The sequence below is a fragment of the Rissa tridactyla genome, chromosome 4, assembly GCF_028500815.1.
Source record: "Rissa tridactyla isolate bRisTri1 chromosome 4, bRisTri1.patW.cur.20221130, whole genome shotgun sequence".
In the NCBI taxonomy this organism is placed as follows: Eukaryota; Metazoa; Chordata; class Aves; order Charadriiformes; family Laridae; genus Rissa; species Rissa tridactyla.
In genome coordinates this window covers 20,979,647-20,995,250 of record NC_071469.1, presented here as the reverse complement: position 1 = coordinate 20,995,250, position 15,604 = coordinate 20,979,647, and the positions used below count along the sequence as shown (strand labels likewise).

Here is a 15,604-nt window from a genome sequence, read left to right as displayed (position 1 = left end):
CCAGGAGACCTGCAGATGGAGCAGGCTGGTTCAGCCGCGCTCTGCACGGCCAATGCTGACTGACACCCCCCGGAAGGAGGAGGTTCCATCCCATGTGCCCATCAAGGTGCTTTCTGGTTCTGTGAGCCCTGCTCCTTGCAAAAGGCATAAGTACCAGCTGGCTGGGTGTTTTCAGAGCCTTTGCTCTCTGTGCGTACGCGTTGGTGTGCACACGAAGCTGGAGACCTCACACTCAGGTGTTTTAATATCTTTCTTTCTTCCCAGGCAACAGGCACTCTTCCATGTCCTGTCAGCATACTCGGTTTATAACACCGTAAGTAGTAAGTTAGTCCAGTTAAAGTGAATGGTGTTGTGCTTATATATCTCTCTACATAAAGTTTTTTAAAAAGCTTTATATATATTTATATATGTGTGTGCATGTATGTGTATATACACACACACATATTTAGCCAGTGGTAATTCCAATTTTAAGTCCTAATACTGGTTTGTACAGACAGCTGCAAGACCCGCAGAGGCAGCACAAGACTCTTTGCACAGTTGTTTCATTCCCTTGTTCATTTTATCACCTGGTAAATGACATCTGGCAGATGCGATTTGGGCAAGTATCAGCAAAGAACAAAGGATTGCCCTTTGGCTTTCCAGCAAGACTAGGCTCCTGGCTGAAGGTCTGTCATCTTCCTGACTTCTTGTCATACACTGAATGGCATCCTTGTTGAAAACACTGATTTACTACAGCAAACCTGTCATTTTTAGTTGAAGGGCACAGGCAGAATAAGCCTAAATTAGCAGCTGAACCTACTGCCTGCATCTCCAGGAGGGGACAGATAACCCAGAAGGCACAGAAGATGCTCAGGGAGAATAGTCAAGGAAACAAAGACCCTGCCTTCCCTCATACCAGATAAATGCTTACCAGATTTATTTAGTCTTTAATTACTTCAGTGCTCATGTGGCTGAAGGAATCCAAACCAGTATCAGAACCACATGCTATTTATCATCCCATACCCTATTCCTTGAAGTAGCTGCAGGCACCTCATATGTTGGGGTTTCTGTCCGTCGCCCTCCAGGCTTGAGCAGGGCTAGTGGGTGGAGCAGCGTGGTGGGTGGCATTGCCTGCAAGCCCGTCATCTCCTGCTGAAGGACCTGCTAGAGGAGGGCCATGAAAATGGTCAGAGGGCCAGAACACCTCTCCCATGAAGAAAGGCTGAGAGTTGGGGATGTTCAGCCTGGAGAACAGAAGGCTCTGGGGACACCTTATTGTGGCCTTTCTATATATAAAGGGGGCTTACAAGGAAGACAGACTTTTTACCATGGCCTGTAGTGACAGGACAAGGGGCAACAGTTTTAAACTGAAAGAAGGTAGGTTTAGATTGGACATAAGGAAGACATTTTTCGCAATGATGGTGGTGAGGAACAAGTTGCCCAGAGAAGCTGTGGAGGCCCCATCATTGTAAGTGTTCAAGGCCAGGTTGGATGGGGCTTTGAGCAAGCCGATCTACTGCAAGATGTCTCTGCCCATGACAGGGGGGTTGGATGAGGTGATCGTCAAAGGTTCCTTCCAACCCAAACCACTGTGTGAGTTAGTGGCATGGTAGGTGCTGTAGACATATGGGAGCTGTGAATTTGGACATAAGTGATAAAGACCTTGAAACGGGACAGTCCTTGAAAGAGGAGAGGGAAGTACAGGCAGCCTCACCTGCTTCTGCAGGTTTAGCATCATGGTGGGGTCTGACGGCGTTGACAGCGTGTGTACCCCTCTTGGCTTTTGCAGGAAGTGAGCTACTGCCAAGGCATGAGCCAGATCGCAGCCATCCTCCTGATGTACTTAAATGAAGAGGATGCATTTTGGGCACTGGCGCAGCTGCTGACCAACCAGCGGCATGCCATGCACGGTAAGGCTGGGGTGTAATGCGGTTGGGGCCTCTTGCGACGGGAGGGAAGGCTGTTTAGGTTACTCTGTAGAGCATCGTTTCTCCTCGCATACTTGCTTAGAGCAGGTAAGGCTTAATTATGTGCTGACGCAACCTGACCATGGAGCTGAACTTCGCTCTTGGAGGCAGGCAAGTTCATCAGAGAAAAATGTGGTTTATCGGCACTGAGCTTTAGCACTCAGTAATTAACACTTCCACAGAGGTGCTATCTTCCCTATGGAGTGCCTTGCCCTTGGCAATCAATTAACTCAAGGTTGTGAGTTTTTAAGAAGTCTCACAGAAGTACATCCAAGAGCATCATGTAATGCCCTGTTTTTAGCATGCCACGAGCTATGGGCCCTTGTGCTTTTATGAAGATGTAATTCCACTAAATGTGCTGTATTATTTTACTTCAGACACGTTAAAGATCCTTTCTCCTTACTTGTGGTGAGCAGTAATCTATGCACAGGGGGTTATTTTATGAGCAGAGGGCTAAGCCTTTTGGCTTGATAACTCCAGTCAGTCTTAAATGCACGTCCTGCTAGACTGTGGGGTGCTGCACGAGGTTGTGGTGTTCAAATATCTTCAGCTTTCCTCTGAACCTTGGTGAGCACCGAGATGTGTTCAGAGAGGTCTTGGCCAAGCCAAGCCTCCGGCTGGGAGGTGAGTGGGTCTGCTCTGTGGGGCGGTGGTGAGAAGGACCATCCGGGGTTGGTGCTGAGCTGATCGTGTAGATGGGGTGAAGGGCAGGCTCTGGGAGGGATGCCGTGGGAGGTAGCTGGACATGCCATGGTGCAGCCAACTTCAACAGGCAACGCAGGGGAGGAGTTTCTAGAAAATCAGGCTGCCCCCATGGCTGCTCCAGAGCTTTTCTGATTATTTTTTATTTCTCTCATCTTTTCTTGTTAAGGTTTTTTCATTCCTGGATTCCCGAAGCTGCAGAGATTTCAAGCTCACCACGAGCAGATTCTAAGCAAACTCTTTCCCAAACTGAAGAAGCACATGGTATCTCTTTGCTATCAGTCTCCCCATACTAATATCACGTTTTAATGCTAAAGCAATTAGTGTAATGTTCTGCCAAACAGAGGCACAACTGAATGTATTTCTAACTGTGTAGGACTGCTTCAGCCGCAAAGAGGCAAGCGTTTCTTAAATGGTGTGCCTGAATCTCGCTGAGGCAAGTGGTTATCATTTGCTTGCTGGTCATCGTTAGTGTAGGAACTGCTAAAATCTGAAGGCTTCCTGAGGATAGCCAGGCAGGAGTGCTCACGGAGCCTGCAGCAAAAGGACCTGTTGCGTACAGCAGCGAGGCTGGGCTGTGTTCTTACACCAGCTGCAAAGCCTGAAGGGTGATGATGCCGCGCTGGATTATTAGCCCCAAGTGCTTGCATTTAACGGCTTTGCTGTTGCTTGAAGACGGGAGGCATGTAAGATTTGCCGTGTGGTTTGTTGCTTGGGCATATCCAGTTGTTTTTTTCTCTAGCAGATGGCACAAGCCCATTTGGTGGCTGGAGGAGCATCTGCAGGACACATCGACTGCAGTCTAACGTCTAGGCGACTGTTTTACAACACCTGCTCCCTTTTTTTTTTCCCCCTTGTTCCCCCTCGCATTTACTGTAGACAGTTGGTATTCAGTGGCCAGACTCCTGAAGGTTTCTTACGCTCCCAAAGGGGATCCTTGGCCCGGCTCCAGGAAAAGCTGTTTATATTGCCATCATCTGCAACAGCTCTTGCTCCGTGCTGCAAATGAGCCAGCCCTGGCCATATAAGTGAAACAGAGCAAGGACAGGTTTTCATGTAATTGTAGTCATGAGGGTGGGGAAACCTGGGTGGGGAGGATGGGAATAAGTCTCTGAAAGCTGCTGGTGTCTCCAGGCTCCCAAAGGCTCTCTCCCCAGGCTTGCAGGTGCCCAGCGCCAGCCGAAAGCAAAGACTGGAGCTGGCCCTTAATCCCATGCGCTTCTTTCTCTTCCCCATCCCTGCCAGGAAAACGGAAGCTGTGTGCGAGCGCTGTGCCAGGTGCCAGACAGGGATGGAAAAGTGGTAGACTGAGGTGATGTTGGTGAGGTTTCTAAGAGTTTTGCTTAGCCTGTCAGGCCATCCTGCTCCTGCAGCAGCCGTGCCAGGCGAATGAGGTAGTGCTAGCAAAGCAGGCTTGACTGTGCAGGTCTGGATTTACCTGTGGGATACTTGGGATTTATCATTTTTGTGTTGCTCTGAGAGGTTCACATGGGAATTGCTATGGAAACAAAAACGGTAGTCTGCAAGTAGTGCATGGTTTGGGTTCCTGGAAGGCTTTTGTAAATCCCTGGAGCAGATATTAGGCCAGAAAAGCTTCTAGAAATCCCTCTCCAAAGTTGTGGCTGAAATCTGGTCGCATTGAGAATCAGGTTCAATGAATATCTTGCGCAAAGGGCCGAAGAAGGTCTTCAACATTGATATTTAAAGCAAGGGCTTTGTTGGGAGACAAACCGCAGCCAGATCCTGCATTCAGATCCCAGCATGAATAAACCAACCAACCAACCTCCCCAAAACCCCTAAGAGTTGCTTGAACCTCCAGCAGCCAGCTTGGTGAAATTCCTGTCTCTCTCTGCTGTCTCCTCCTAGGACAAGGAGCAGATGACTACGGGGATTTACACAACCAAGTGGTTCCTGCAGTGTTTCATTGACCGGGTGAGGATGCTCTGCAGATTGTTTGCTGCTCTGCTGCTTGCATGCGTAGTTAATCCGCCTGTTTTTTTAAAAAGTACCATAATTTGAAGAAGCAGTTAACGTTTTATAAGATGGGATGTTATGCACGCTCTCATAAGGCAAAAAAGTTAATAAGGGAGAAGCTAAAAATAACTGCGTGTCATTGATGACAAGCCAATTCCTGCTGCCTCATCACGAGCGGTCGCTGGGAGATGGCTCAGCAGCAGCAGCAGGGTAAAGCTTCAAAGTCAGGAGAGATCTTTCTCTTGCCCACTGGCAGTGCTGCAAAGGCAATTAACTCACTTTGGCTCTGGAAACAACGTAGGGAGAAGAGCTGGAGGCACCAACCTGAACAAATAGCACTGTAGCAGCTGCAGGCAAAGGAGCGGGCTCGGCACTGGAGACACATGAAAGTGTGAGAAAATTACCCTGATTTGTCCGGAGCTAATTTGCCAGTCCCGAGCCAAGACTACTTTATTTTTAGGGGCAGCGTTGTGCTTACACACTTCATCGCAAGATCCAGACTTGCTCATGTGTAGGACATCTGTGTGTCCCCGGTCTCAGTTTTCGGCTGCCCCTTCTATAAAAGAGCGGATGACCTCTTTCCCTGGAGAGGGAAATCACTGCTTTGCAGGCTGTCACTAAAAGCTGTGTAAAATGCAAAATCGTTTAACTGCAGTAATGTGTGATAAAAGAGTTGCAACAGCCAGCCGTGCCAAACTCCAGAGAGTAAGCGCAGCATCCTAAATTTGAACATAAATGTCACAGTAGAACTAGTATTAATTTCTGTGTTGATGAGATGCCTTAAATCTTTGCTGGGAGATGATGGGCTGCTCCATCATTTTGGATATCAGTTCACTCCTGTTTGCAGAGGCTTTTCTAGCAGGCAGGAATAAGCCTGTGTATAAGGAAGACCACTTTCCTAGACACCAAAGGAGTGATTTTTTAAAATGCTTAGTGAAGCACCGTTGGGCCTTCAGACCTATGCTATAAAGAGCCTTTCATCTGTTTGGGCAATTTGGATGGATACAGGAGTGATTTAGCCCACCTGCAAGGCTGAAAGATGATGATACTCCCTCCAGCGTAGGGGAATCCACGTGCTAGTATGTCTGTGTGGAAAGTTTCTCCTTTTGCTGCATCCACAACTGGGTTTTAAAGTACTTTCCTGGTCACCCAAGGGTTTAAGGCAAAACCATAGGTGATAAAACAGGGGTTTGTGTTATAGATGAATCCTGGACATCCAGTGCCTCACCCTGTTGCGTGTTGTGGTGCGAGGGGACATAGTGATGCCACTAACCTCTGTATCATCACCCCATCAATCAGTGCGAGCGAGTGTGGTGCTAACGAGCTGGTTTTTCGTTTGTGTGTTGGAAACAGACCCCCTTCACCCTCACCTTGCGGCTGTGGGATATCTACATCCTAGAAGGAGAGCGGGTGCTGACGGCCATGGCTTACACCATCCTCAAACTGCACAAAAGTAAGGTCCCAGCAGAGCACATCTCGTATAGCAGAGGTGACACCATGCTGGGCCACCCTTGTGCTGCCCACCCGGAAAGCCTTGCTGGCCACCACCAGCCTGCTTGGTGCCCCGTGCTGGCCCCAAAAGGCACAGTCCTGTGCTGAAGCTCCGGGGAGGAAATGAGATGATGCAAGGGTTGAAATCCTGCACTCGGCGCACAGCAAACCCCACCTGAAACGCTCCCATCTGCCTCTTTCTGCATGCTGCACCCCACCTCTTTTATCAAGACGGTTTTAGGGGCAATACAGACAGCAACCCATCTGTCTGCAAAGCTCCATGTGGCAGTTCAGCTGAAAAGGCTGTAGAGGGAGAAATAAATCCATTAATATACTTCTAAAATGACCAAAACCTGGTTTTCTTACATAACATTAAGGCAGTGATGTTTCTACCTCGAGATCTTTGGGACTTCGAGCCCCTCCACTCCCATAAGCTAGTGGCCTTGATTTGTTGCCCTGTTAGGTCTTTAATCTGGGACGGGAGTGATGCTGATATTCCATGCTGGGAACCTTTGGGCCAGTGGGATTTATGGGACTGTGTGCGCTGGCTTCTGCAGACAGCCACCCTGCTCTTCCTTCAGTTGAATGAAGAACAGGCCATCCAGAAATACACCTTCGAGTATCCCATTTGTTTGCAAAGATGGGAAACTGTCAGGCAGGCAGAAATTTCAGCCTGACTGTGAAATCATCTCTTTTCCCTTGGGGAATGGGGTGCGGATCAGCGTTCCTGCCTGCATCCCATCCTTGTCTGCATCCCTGGCATGGGTCAGCATCCCTCTCTGCATCCCTGCCCGCTGGCTGCTGCAGTTTGGCATCCCTGGCTGGCGGTGGCGGCTGCCGGCAGTGGCTGTTCAGTCTGACGCTCGGGGTCTATCTCATGGAGCTTTTCCTCCTCCTAGAGGTATTGGTGAGAACTTCCAGAAATGGCCCAAAACGTGCATCCTGGTCAGCACAGGTCCCAGCCCCACCATCGTCCTGCCATTGCTGAGCCACTGCCCAGAGGTGGCACGTATATGTAAATATATCGACAACCCTGAGCAACAGTGGGAAGGTGGGAGAGAGGCAAAAACGTTCAGGCTGTCCCACCCTGGAGTGGGAACAGCAGCAGAGTCCCAGATGAAACCAAAGCAATTGCAACCCATGCGGGTGCTACCCTGCAATTTGGCTGTGACACTGCCATTACTCCTTTCTGCCGTCCCCCAGAGCGCTTGCTGAAGATGACGCTGGAAGATTTACGGGAATTTCTGCAGGAGAAAATTGCTGCTTCCCTGCAGTACGAGGACGATGCTGTCATCGAGCAACTGCAGGTGTCGATGACCGAGCTGCGCAAGATGAAATTTGACCTCCCCCCGCCAGGTGGGTAGAGGGGAAGGCGGGCAGCCCGCCGGGAACGGCTGGTGGTGCCCATGTCCCCTGGGAGCAGAGCATCCCTTTGGCATAGTCGGAAGCCAGGGCAGCCCAGAAGGGCTGGCACCCACTGGGTGCAGCATCTGCCTTCCCCACGGTCAGGGCGTGCTGGATGCAAAAATGAACTGATGCACAGTTTGGCTTTAATTTTGTTTTCTCTGCTTCCAATGTAGCAAAGCCTGAGGAGTTCCCACGGAAACCCCTGGGCCTGGAGCTCTCCCTCAACCCAGTAGCCGTGAAGGGCAATGTGGCAGCCAACGGCCAGAATGGCCAGGTGGGCGAGCACCCCCCGGACAGGGAGCCCCATGCCCACAGAGGTCCCGGGGAGCTGGGAGGAACAACAGTGGTGGAGGCGAGGACTCCCACCCCCCAGGGTGGAGCAGCTGAAGCGACGGACCTCCACCTGCATCCTCCTGGTGGGGGGCCGCCAGGAGAGGAGGGTCAGGTGGAGCCCACCAAGGATGGGCAGCTGCCGTTTCTTCTGAAGACAAGCAAAACGCAGGCCCATCATCACCTCCTGCCTCCGGAGCAGCCTCTTCTCGTTCCCAGCCATGCCATGGTGGATCACGAGTCGGTCTCCCCCCCGGCCCTGGCCAAGCACGGCTCCTCGGACTCCTCTCTCCAAAACACGCCAAGTCCTCCTGACTCAAGCACCGCTGAGCTTTCTGCTACAGACCATGCAGTATGTCAGCCAAATCCTGCTGCCCTGCCTGTGGGAGAACAAGCAGCATCTCTCTGCGAAGAGAAAGCTCTCGATGCACCCCCTCCTCCTCTGCCGGGCAGCTGGCAGCAGCTCTCCAGTGCATCGCAGCATGACGGCTCCCCCGAGAGCAAGCGGCGGGAGGACGTGGCCGAGGAACGCTGCAGAGCGGCGCTGCTCAACAAAAGGGACTTGAAGCACTTGGCATCCAAAGCTGCATCCACGGGGGAGCTCGCCAGCCTGCAGCAGAACGGGCCAGGGAGCCCCACCGGCCCCGTGCATTGGTCGGAGGGCTTGGGCTCGCTGCCCGCACCTGGGCTGGCCGGCGGCAGCGTGCCCATCCTGTCCGGCAGGGAGTCGGAGGCAGCGGGGCTGGGCGAGGGCTGCCCCTCCCAGCCGTCGCCGTCCCCCGCCGCGGTGGAGGGGAACAGCCCCTACACCGTGATCAAAACCACCACTCCCCTCCACCTGGCCCATGCGACAGAGCAGGACTTCTCAAACAGAAAGCAGGTGGCATTGCCTCTGCCGGAGACTGGACGTCCCCTGCCTGCCGCCTCCACGGCACCGCCTCTTGCGCTGGACCCAGAGGAGGTAGATGCCCAAAAAAGTTTCCAGAAACCATTAAATGCACTGAAAGCCCCACGACCCCCCCTGAGCCCCAAACCAAAATTACCACCACAGGTTGCCAAATCCCGCTCGGAGAACAGTTTCCTTTCAGGCTCTCCTCCCCAGGCAAAGCTGCCCAAATCGGTGACGTTTTAGTGGGGATGGGGGGAGGCAAGGGAGAGGAAGCAGGTGCTGGAGCAGCATCCTTATCCCATTTTTCGGGACCTCCCCCTTCAGCAGGGCTGTGTCGAGGTGACAGCACAGCAGCCATCGTCCAGCTGTGCTTTGGTACGAGCGCCCGGTGAGGCGACAGAGCAGTGACCGCCGGCGCCAGGAGGCACCAGCAAATTGGGTTTGCATCTTTCCTATGGACGAATTGGAAATCGCTTTCGTTTTTGTGTTTCATCGAAGCTCCCCGAGCCTCGTGGCGCATCAGGGGAGAGGCGGCGCTGGTGAAATGTGTTGCGTGTTTTCTTCAGCTCCTGCCGGCCGTGGAAGTGGGCGCAAGGCACGGGAATCTGAAATGCTTTCTTTAAAATGCCCCATCGGCGCAGCCAACAGCATCGCTTTCAAAGGCCCTTTGTAGCAATAGATCTTTTATTTCTTTTCCCAGCCCCGCGGTTGTAGGCAGCAGCATTTTGAGGCGGTGCCGGGGGGCGCGGGCAGCCCGCCGCCAACTCTATGCAATTCCACAGAGCGGTGCCCGGCTCTCCCCAGCTCCCGCCCCAGCGGCGGATGGTGTCCCGGAGAGGAGGTTTAACAGCAGGTGAGTCCCCAGGGAGGGGGGTCTCCTTGGTGCGACCCCAGCGAACTGCCAGCAGGGTGGTTCTTTCCCAAGTTTTCAAGGTGACGAGGACAGGGATGAAGGTTGAGACAGGTCTCTTGGGCTGAGGGGCCTTTCTGCTGGCCTTTCCCGCGGCAGGTTCAGGGCGGCAAGCAGGCTCGCCGCCTTTCCGTTGGCTGAACAGGAAAAGGGGCTGCTGCCCTGGCAGGCCTTCAGCTTTCACTAGCCAGCTGCTGGAGGTGGGATGGCATCTGATCGTGATGCTCAAGCTGAAGCCTGCTTTTAAGCAAGTTAAGCGTCAGGGTGGAAACAGCGTAAGAGTTGGGGAAGGGGTGCACATTGCCCGGAACCCGATCTCAGCCTTTCTGGTTTATCCCACCTAGAAAGCAACAACTAAGGACGGAAACCTGGGCAGAGAGGTTTGGAAGATGATGCTGTAGAGCATCGACGTCACGACAGAGCACTGCTGAGGAGTGGGTGCCTGCTTGCCTTTCAGGCACCAAGTCTCGGTGGCCTGTCCATCTCCTCCCCATCCCAGGGTGTTGTTGCTGCACAGCCCAAACTGTTGGCTGGAGGTGCGTGGGGGCCCGGGGACAGGTCGTCCCATTGAAAGAGCTGGTCCAGACTCCTGTTCCCAGTATTTACTTCACCCCTACAGGTGAAGGGACTTCATCAGGAAGGCAGATAAATGGAAGCAGCAGGAAATAAACTAGTCCAGATGTGCTGTATTAGACTCTGCTGTCCAGAAGGGGTGGCTGCAGGTGCCACCTTAGGTAGGACCGCAGGTGGGATGCCATCCCTTCAATGGAGACCCTGGGCAAAAAGCTCCTTTAAGTTCTAAGACAACTTTGAAAACTGCTTTTTATCGCACAGGCTGCTTCAGTAACATACCTAAGTCTGGAAGCCCAGCAGAAAACTTCCACTAAGTTACTTCATGGGGTTTATCAGGGAGGGTGTATTTTTTTGTGTGCATGTAGTGGTTTATGTGAGCAGCAGGGAGAGCGTTGAAGGGAGCACCCCCATCTTCGGATGTTGGCAGCCAGACCACAGCACCCTCGGCTTATGTTGCAACCCCCGCTCGGTCGGAGGCCCCCATCTTCTGCTCAGTCTCCAACTTTCCCCGTCCTCTCTCCCTCTGCAAAGCAGGGATAACCCTATTAGCTACCTCGCAGGGGTGTTGTGAGGAGTCGAGAGTTGCTCTTTGAGAAGTGCTGGTTGAATGTTCAGTATTTGTGTTTTGAGACACCACAGGTCCTTTCTAGGACAACGGTGCTTGAATTGGTTTTAATTTAGAGTACTTTTTTTCAGTAACCGTGCAGTAGTTAAACCTATTTGTGTGTTAAAATACCTGGGAACTATTTCAGGACAGGTATCGATCGCCTTTCACTAGCAGCCCTGGAGATCACTGGGAGGCAACGAGACACATCTGAGGGCTGGTGATCACCTCTTGGCTTCGTTGCTGTAGCTTGGGGGGGGGATCTGTCCTCCTCTTGAAGCACACATAGGACTCCAGCTAACGCATCTGAGCATTCAGCTCATGTGTGCAAGGGCAGAGACCTCTTCCCCCTCATTTTGACCTTTTCTCCCCTCATTTTGGGCGCACAGCCTTTGCACGTCACATTGGATGTGCCCAGGCTCCTCACCCAGCACGTGTCTGGGGTGTTTTGCAGTATTCACATTTTAAAAGGTGGTTTGCTCTAATCTTGGAGAGCTGTCGAATGCACAGTAGCCATTGCGTGGTGCATGGTGTTATACAAGAATGTGGGGGGCTTCCTCCCCTCCAAGCCCTAATGGGAATGAGCAGCAAGGTCCTCGGTCATCTCCAAGCCTGGGGGAAGCCACCAGCTGGTGTCGGTAACCTTTGGACCAGGCAGACGCAGGCTCCCCCCATCCCACCAGTGTGCTTCTCGCTGGGAAGGCCTCTGACCTCCTCACTGTGCCACCTAAGCAGCTCTTCTCCAACCTGCAGCCCCTGAAAGCTGGCAGATCTGGGAAGAGTTCCTGGGGCAAAGTAGCTCCCATCCGAGCTGGCTGGGAGCCGGCGACATGCAGTGTTTTCCTTGGAGAGATGCTCTCACTTCAGCACATCAAAGCGTAGCCTACCAGAGACGACGAGCCTCTCTCCTCTGCCTCTTGCCGCAGGTGAAGGTGCGGCCATGGTGGGTCTGTGGCAGCAGGGGTGGGCAGGACACGGACCAGCCTCAGCTTTTTCTCTGGGGACAGCAAGGGAAGGAGAAGGGTGAGGGTGGCAGCTCAGCAGGACAAACAAATGGCCCAAGCCACCTGTGCCCCTGCCCCAGCCTTCTACAAGGGCCTCAGCCCCGTAGCAAAAGCCACTCTTGCCACGAGCAAACTCAGGAAAGCAGCTCCCCCTGTCCTTGCCCTCGCAGCCCCGGGATGGCTCCCGCCTCGCTGCCCCCCGCGTAGCATCGATGCAGGGCTGGGGGGGGGTGGTGGGGGGCGTTGGTTTGTATTTGAGCACTTTGCGTGGCAGCAGGAGCCACGGGGACCGGCTGCAGCGTGGGACGGCCAGCAAGGTCAGGGTCTCTCGGCCGTGCACTTTGAGAGCCTGGCTACCATCTGCTTTTCTTTTTAATTGCTATTCTTGTTTACAGCGTGGAACGCTTCCTCCATGACTCTTTCTAATGTATTATAATTATTACTTTAAAAAAAAAAAAACAAAAACATTTTTATGTCTGTGGTTTTTGTTTCATTTTGGGTTTTTGTGGCTTTTTGTAGGGACAGTTTTTTGTTTTTGGTTTTTTTTTTGGGGGGGGGGGGGGGGGGGGAAGTCAATCATTCCTTTTTATGCTGACCCAAACCGAGCGTCCAGAGTATTTGATGCTGTGTTTTACATGGTTGTAATGATAATGGTTAAAAAAAAGTTTAGCATAAAAATCAGACTCCAGGAGGTTTCTTACGGTGCCAGATGCTGCAGCAGGACGGGTTGCCTTCTCCTGCTGGCTTTCAGCTTGGTTCATCACCAGGTGTGCTTCAGCTGTGGAGGGGTCCAACCCGCTCCATCTCCGCCTTCCTCCCTGCTTTTCTACCAGGGTTAAATCCAGCATCCCCAGCAGCAGTGAAAAGAAAACTGCTCTTTTCTCCGTAGGGCTGTCTCCTCCCAGCCGCCTGAGCCAAAGGCAGCATCCTGCCCCCAGCCCCTGCACATCCCTTCCCACACACGGCTGGTAGCCGGCAGCCATGCTGCAGGCTTTAGGTTTTTCTGGCCAAGATGTGGGGTTTGGAGCTTGTTTTCCTGCCCCGCGGGCAGCGCGGGGAGGGTTGGAGGGGATGGGGAGCGGGGTGGGCACAGCTCCTGGCACGGAGGGCGGGTGGGTGGATGCGACTCACCGTGACGCCGCGTGAGTCAGGACTGAGTCACGCTTACGCCAGTCACCAGGAGCGCAAGGTGGTGCCGCTTGCTGCTGAAAATGGATTTTAAAAAGCTGTGCGTGAGCAGCACCTCTGACACACCCCGAATTTCACGGCCAGTGCTTGCTGCGCTTAAGATGACCACGGTACTGTTGGCTTTGGGGTGTTAAATTGGGGCAGTAATCTCATTTCCCAGAGAGAAACCCTGCCATTTGGTACTTGAGCAACATGGTTATGGTCAACACAGGGTCACCTGTCTCTACCAGAGCAGCACAGTGGGCACAAAGAATGACAGCAAAACGGAGGGGCCAGGATTAGCTAAATGCCACCCTGGGGTATAAGGGCGGTGCAGGAAATGTGGCATCCCCGTGCACAACCCGGTGGGTGCTGCAGCCTGGTATTCCTGCTTCTAGCAGCACTCTGCCTCACCTAAAAGAGGTCAAACAGGAACAAAAAAAGCTCCTACCTTGTTCTCCGGTGTCCTTAAGTTAGCTTATTTATATTAACTCATTAAAACTGGTCTGCAACCCTATGAAAAAAAAAGAAAAGCCAGCACCAGTAAGCACCACAGCGGAGCAGCCGTGCAGTGAGGCCGCAGCTCTCGGCACATCCCCCGTATCATTTAACGCTGGATGCCAGCCCAGGGATGCTCCGCTGTCTGCACGGGTGGGACATCCATCCACGGGCTGGAGTGAAGCAAACCTCATCTCCCCCGTGCTTCCAGGTGCCCGCAAGCAGCCCAGTTGCACAAGCTGCTTTGTGTCACCTCCTGGCCGCCAGACCAAGCCAACCTGTTGGTTTTTGGGTGGCACAGAGGAAGCAGCCGGCTGGGAGCGGGTTTGAACGGCTGTGGTGGTTTCCTACGTGACAGGCACTGCATGGCATTTATCCAACTGCTGGGACAGCTTCAGCTCCCTGCTGATGGGGAGGGAGCAGAAGTGTCTAGAAGGGCAGGGTTTCCCCGAGGGAAGGCGAGTTGGGCTGGGTTTGAGCAATGTGGCAGGCAGAGACTCCTGTTCCTCTCTGAAACAGCCCCGGTGCGCTTGGTCATTAAAAAAAAAAAAAAAATGGACTAAGATGTTGTTTACTGGCATCCTTGGTCCCACACCCCATGCATGTGCCCGGTCGTGGTCTCCCGGCTGTGGGGGGACCAGGGGCAGGCAGGGCTCCACCACATCCCCTGACACATCCTCCTTCCAGCTAATGCAGGAGCCACAGCAGCCCCCCAGCCTTGAAAGGGTGCTAAAAGGGGGTCCCAGGTAGGGTTGCCTGAGGAGGACATGCCAAGCATCCACTGCAGAGTCCTCCCCAGGGGGAGGCCACCCCTGGGACTTGCCCAGCAGGTAGGCCTAGGACCTCCATCTCGTACCAGAGAAGTGAAAGACCTCAGGGTGGATGCAAGCCATGCAGGGCACCGGCACACTCTCCTGCTGTGGGAAGGTCCCAGCACGGGAGGTGCTGGTGTCCCCAAGGGGACAGGAGTGCAGATAGCCCCTGCACCAGTCGAGCAGCAGCCTCTACCCCCTCCTATGACCCCCAGGGCCTGGGTGCTGCTCCCAGGTGGACCAAGAGCAGGACAGCTGTGTAGTCCCAAGCCCAAGCTTACCAATACCCGTTTGCTGTACAGCACTGGCACCAGGGGAAAATGAACTCTGTAGAGGTATGGAGGCTGCTGCTGAAATCCTAATGTCTTTGTCAGCCAGGGACCGGTCCTCCTGCTGCCTCTCCCTCTGCGCTCGACATTTGCCCGTATTAAATCCCCCCTTTTCCCTGGTGGAGCCACTGCTCCTGTCTCGGCTTCCAGACAACTCTAACAGCAGGTGTCCAGCTCCCAGGGCTGGTCCCTGCCCAGAAACCATTCCATGCAGACCCACAAGCCGCGCTCAGCTCTGGTGCCCTGGCAGCCCCCTGCGGCTCCTGTCCTTCCTGGCTCATGAGCAGCCAAACCAGCAGCGCCAGGAGCTGGGACAGGCAGGCGGCCACGTCTCGTCCTGTCGCTCACTGGCTCTCTGCCGAGCCACGGCTGCGCTCCTCATCCTCCCTGCCCACCACTCACAGCCGCCAAGAGCTCGGCAGCCCCGCTGCGTGCCTCCGCAACACAGCAGCGAGTCAGCACTGAATAATTGATGCTAAGTGGAGCCTGGAGCAGAGCCAAGCCGAGGGAGGGAGCAAGGCTCTGGGCTGGTTTAGGCTCTGGTCCCGGGATGCAGCAGGGGGAGAGCGATGGGTGCGCGGTGTCTGGGAGCTTTGCGCCCCAGCCGGTTTGGCAGAGGCAGTGCTGGAGTCTGGCTAGGCCTGCGAGTCTTCCTCCTCTTCGTCCCGCTGTGCTGCTCACCTGCCGCGGTGCTGCTCGCCCGATGCTCGCGTGCTGCTGCGCTAGCGGTGTCTGCTCGTGTGCTCCTGCTGTGCTGCAGAAGGGCTGTGGCAGCGGGGCTGGGGAGCAAACCCAGGGCTCGCAGAGCACAGGGGGCGCAGACCCAGCCCAGCAGCCTTGGCTGGGGCCGGTACCTCGGCTCTGCTGAACCCCAGACCCTGTGCTCAGCCCACAGAGAGAGCAGGGCTCACCTGCCCTAGGGGGAACGAAGCTGCGCATGGGGCCAGCCCCATCTGCCTGTCCCAGTT

At 54.0% G+C, this 15,604-nt stretch overlaps 1 protein-coding gene across 5 annotated transcripts in view; it reads left to right on the top strand.

Annotated features, from left to right (window-relative positions):
* Positions 1–12,295, top strand: part of LOC128908435 (USP6 N-terminal-like protein) — an 87,065-nt gene extending 74,770 nt beyond the window's left edge. For all 5 annotated transcript variants that reach the window (XM_054198642.1, XM_054198645.1, XM_054198643.1 and 2 more), the window contains 7 exons: positions 265–313; positions 1,769–1,889; positions 2,818–2,912; positions 4,515–4,580; positions 5,976–6,075; positions 7,317–7,469; positions 7,694–12,295. In XM_054198642.1, coding sequence (XP_054054617.1) covers positions 265–313; positions 1,769–1,889; positions 2,818–2,912; positions 4,515–4,580; positions 5,976–6,075; positions 7,317–7,469; positions 7,694–8,982 — 1,873 coding nt within the window. In that variant the 3' untranslated portion in view covers positions 8,983–12,295. The remainder of the gene's footprint in view (positions 1–264; positions 314–1,768; positions 1,890–2,817; positions 2,913–4,514; positions 4,581–5,975; positions 6,076–7,316; positions 7,470–7,693) is intronic.
* The last annotated feature ends 3,309 nt before the right edge of the window (positions 12,296–15,604 follow it).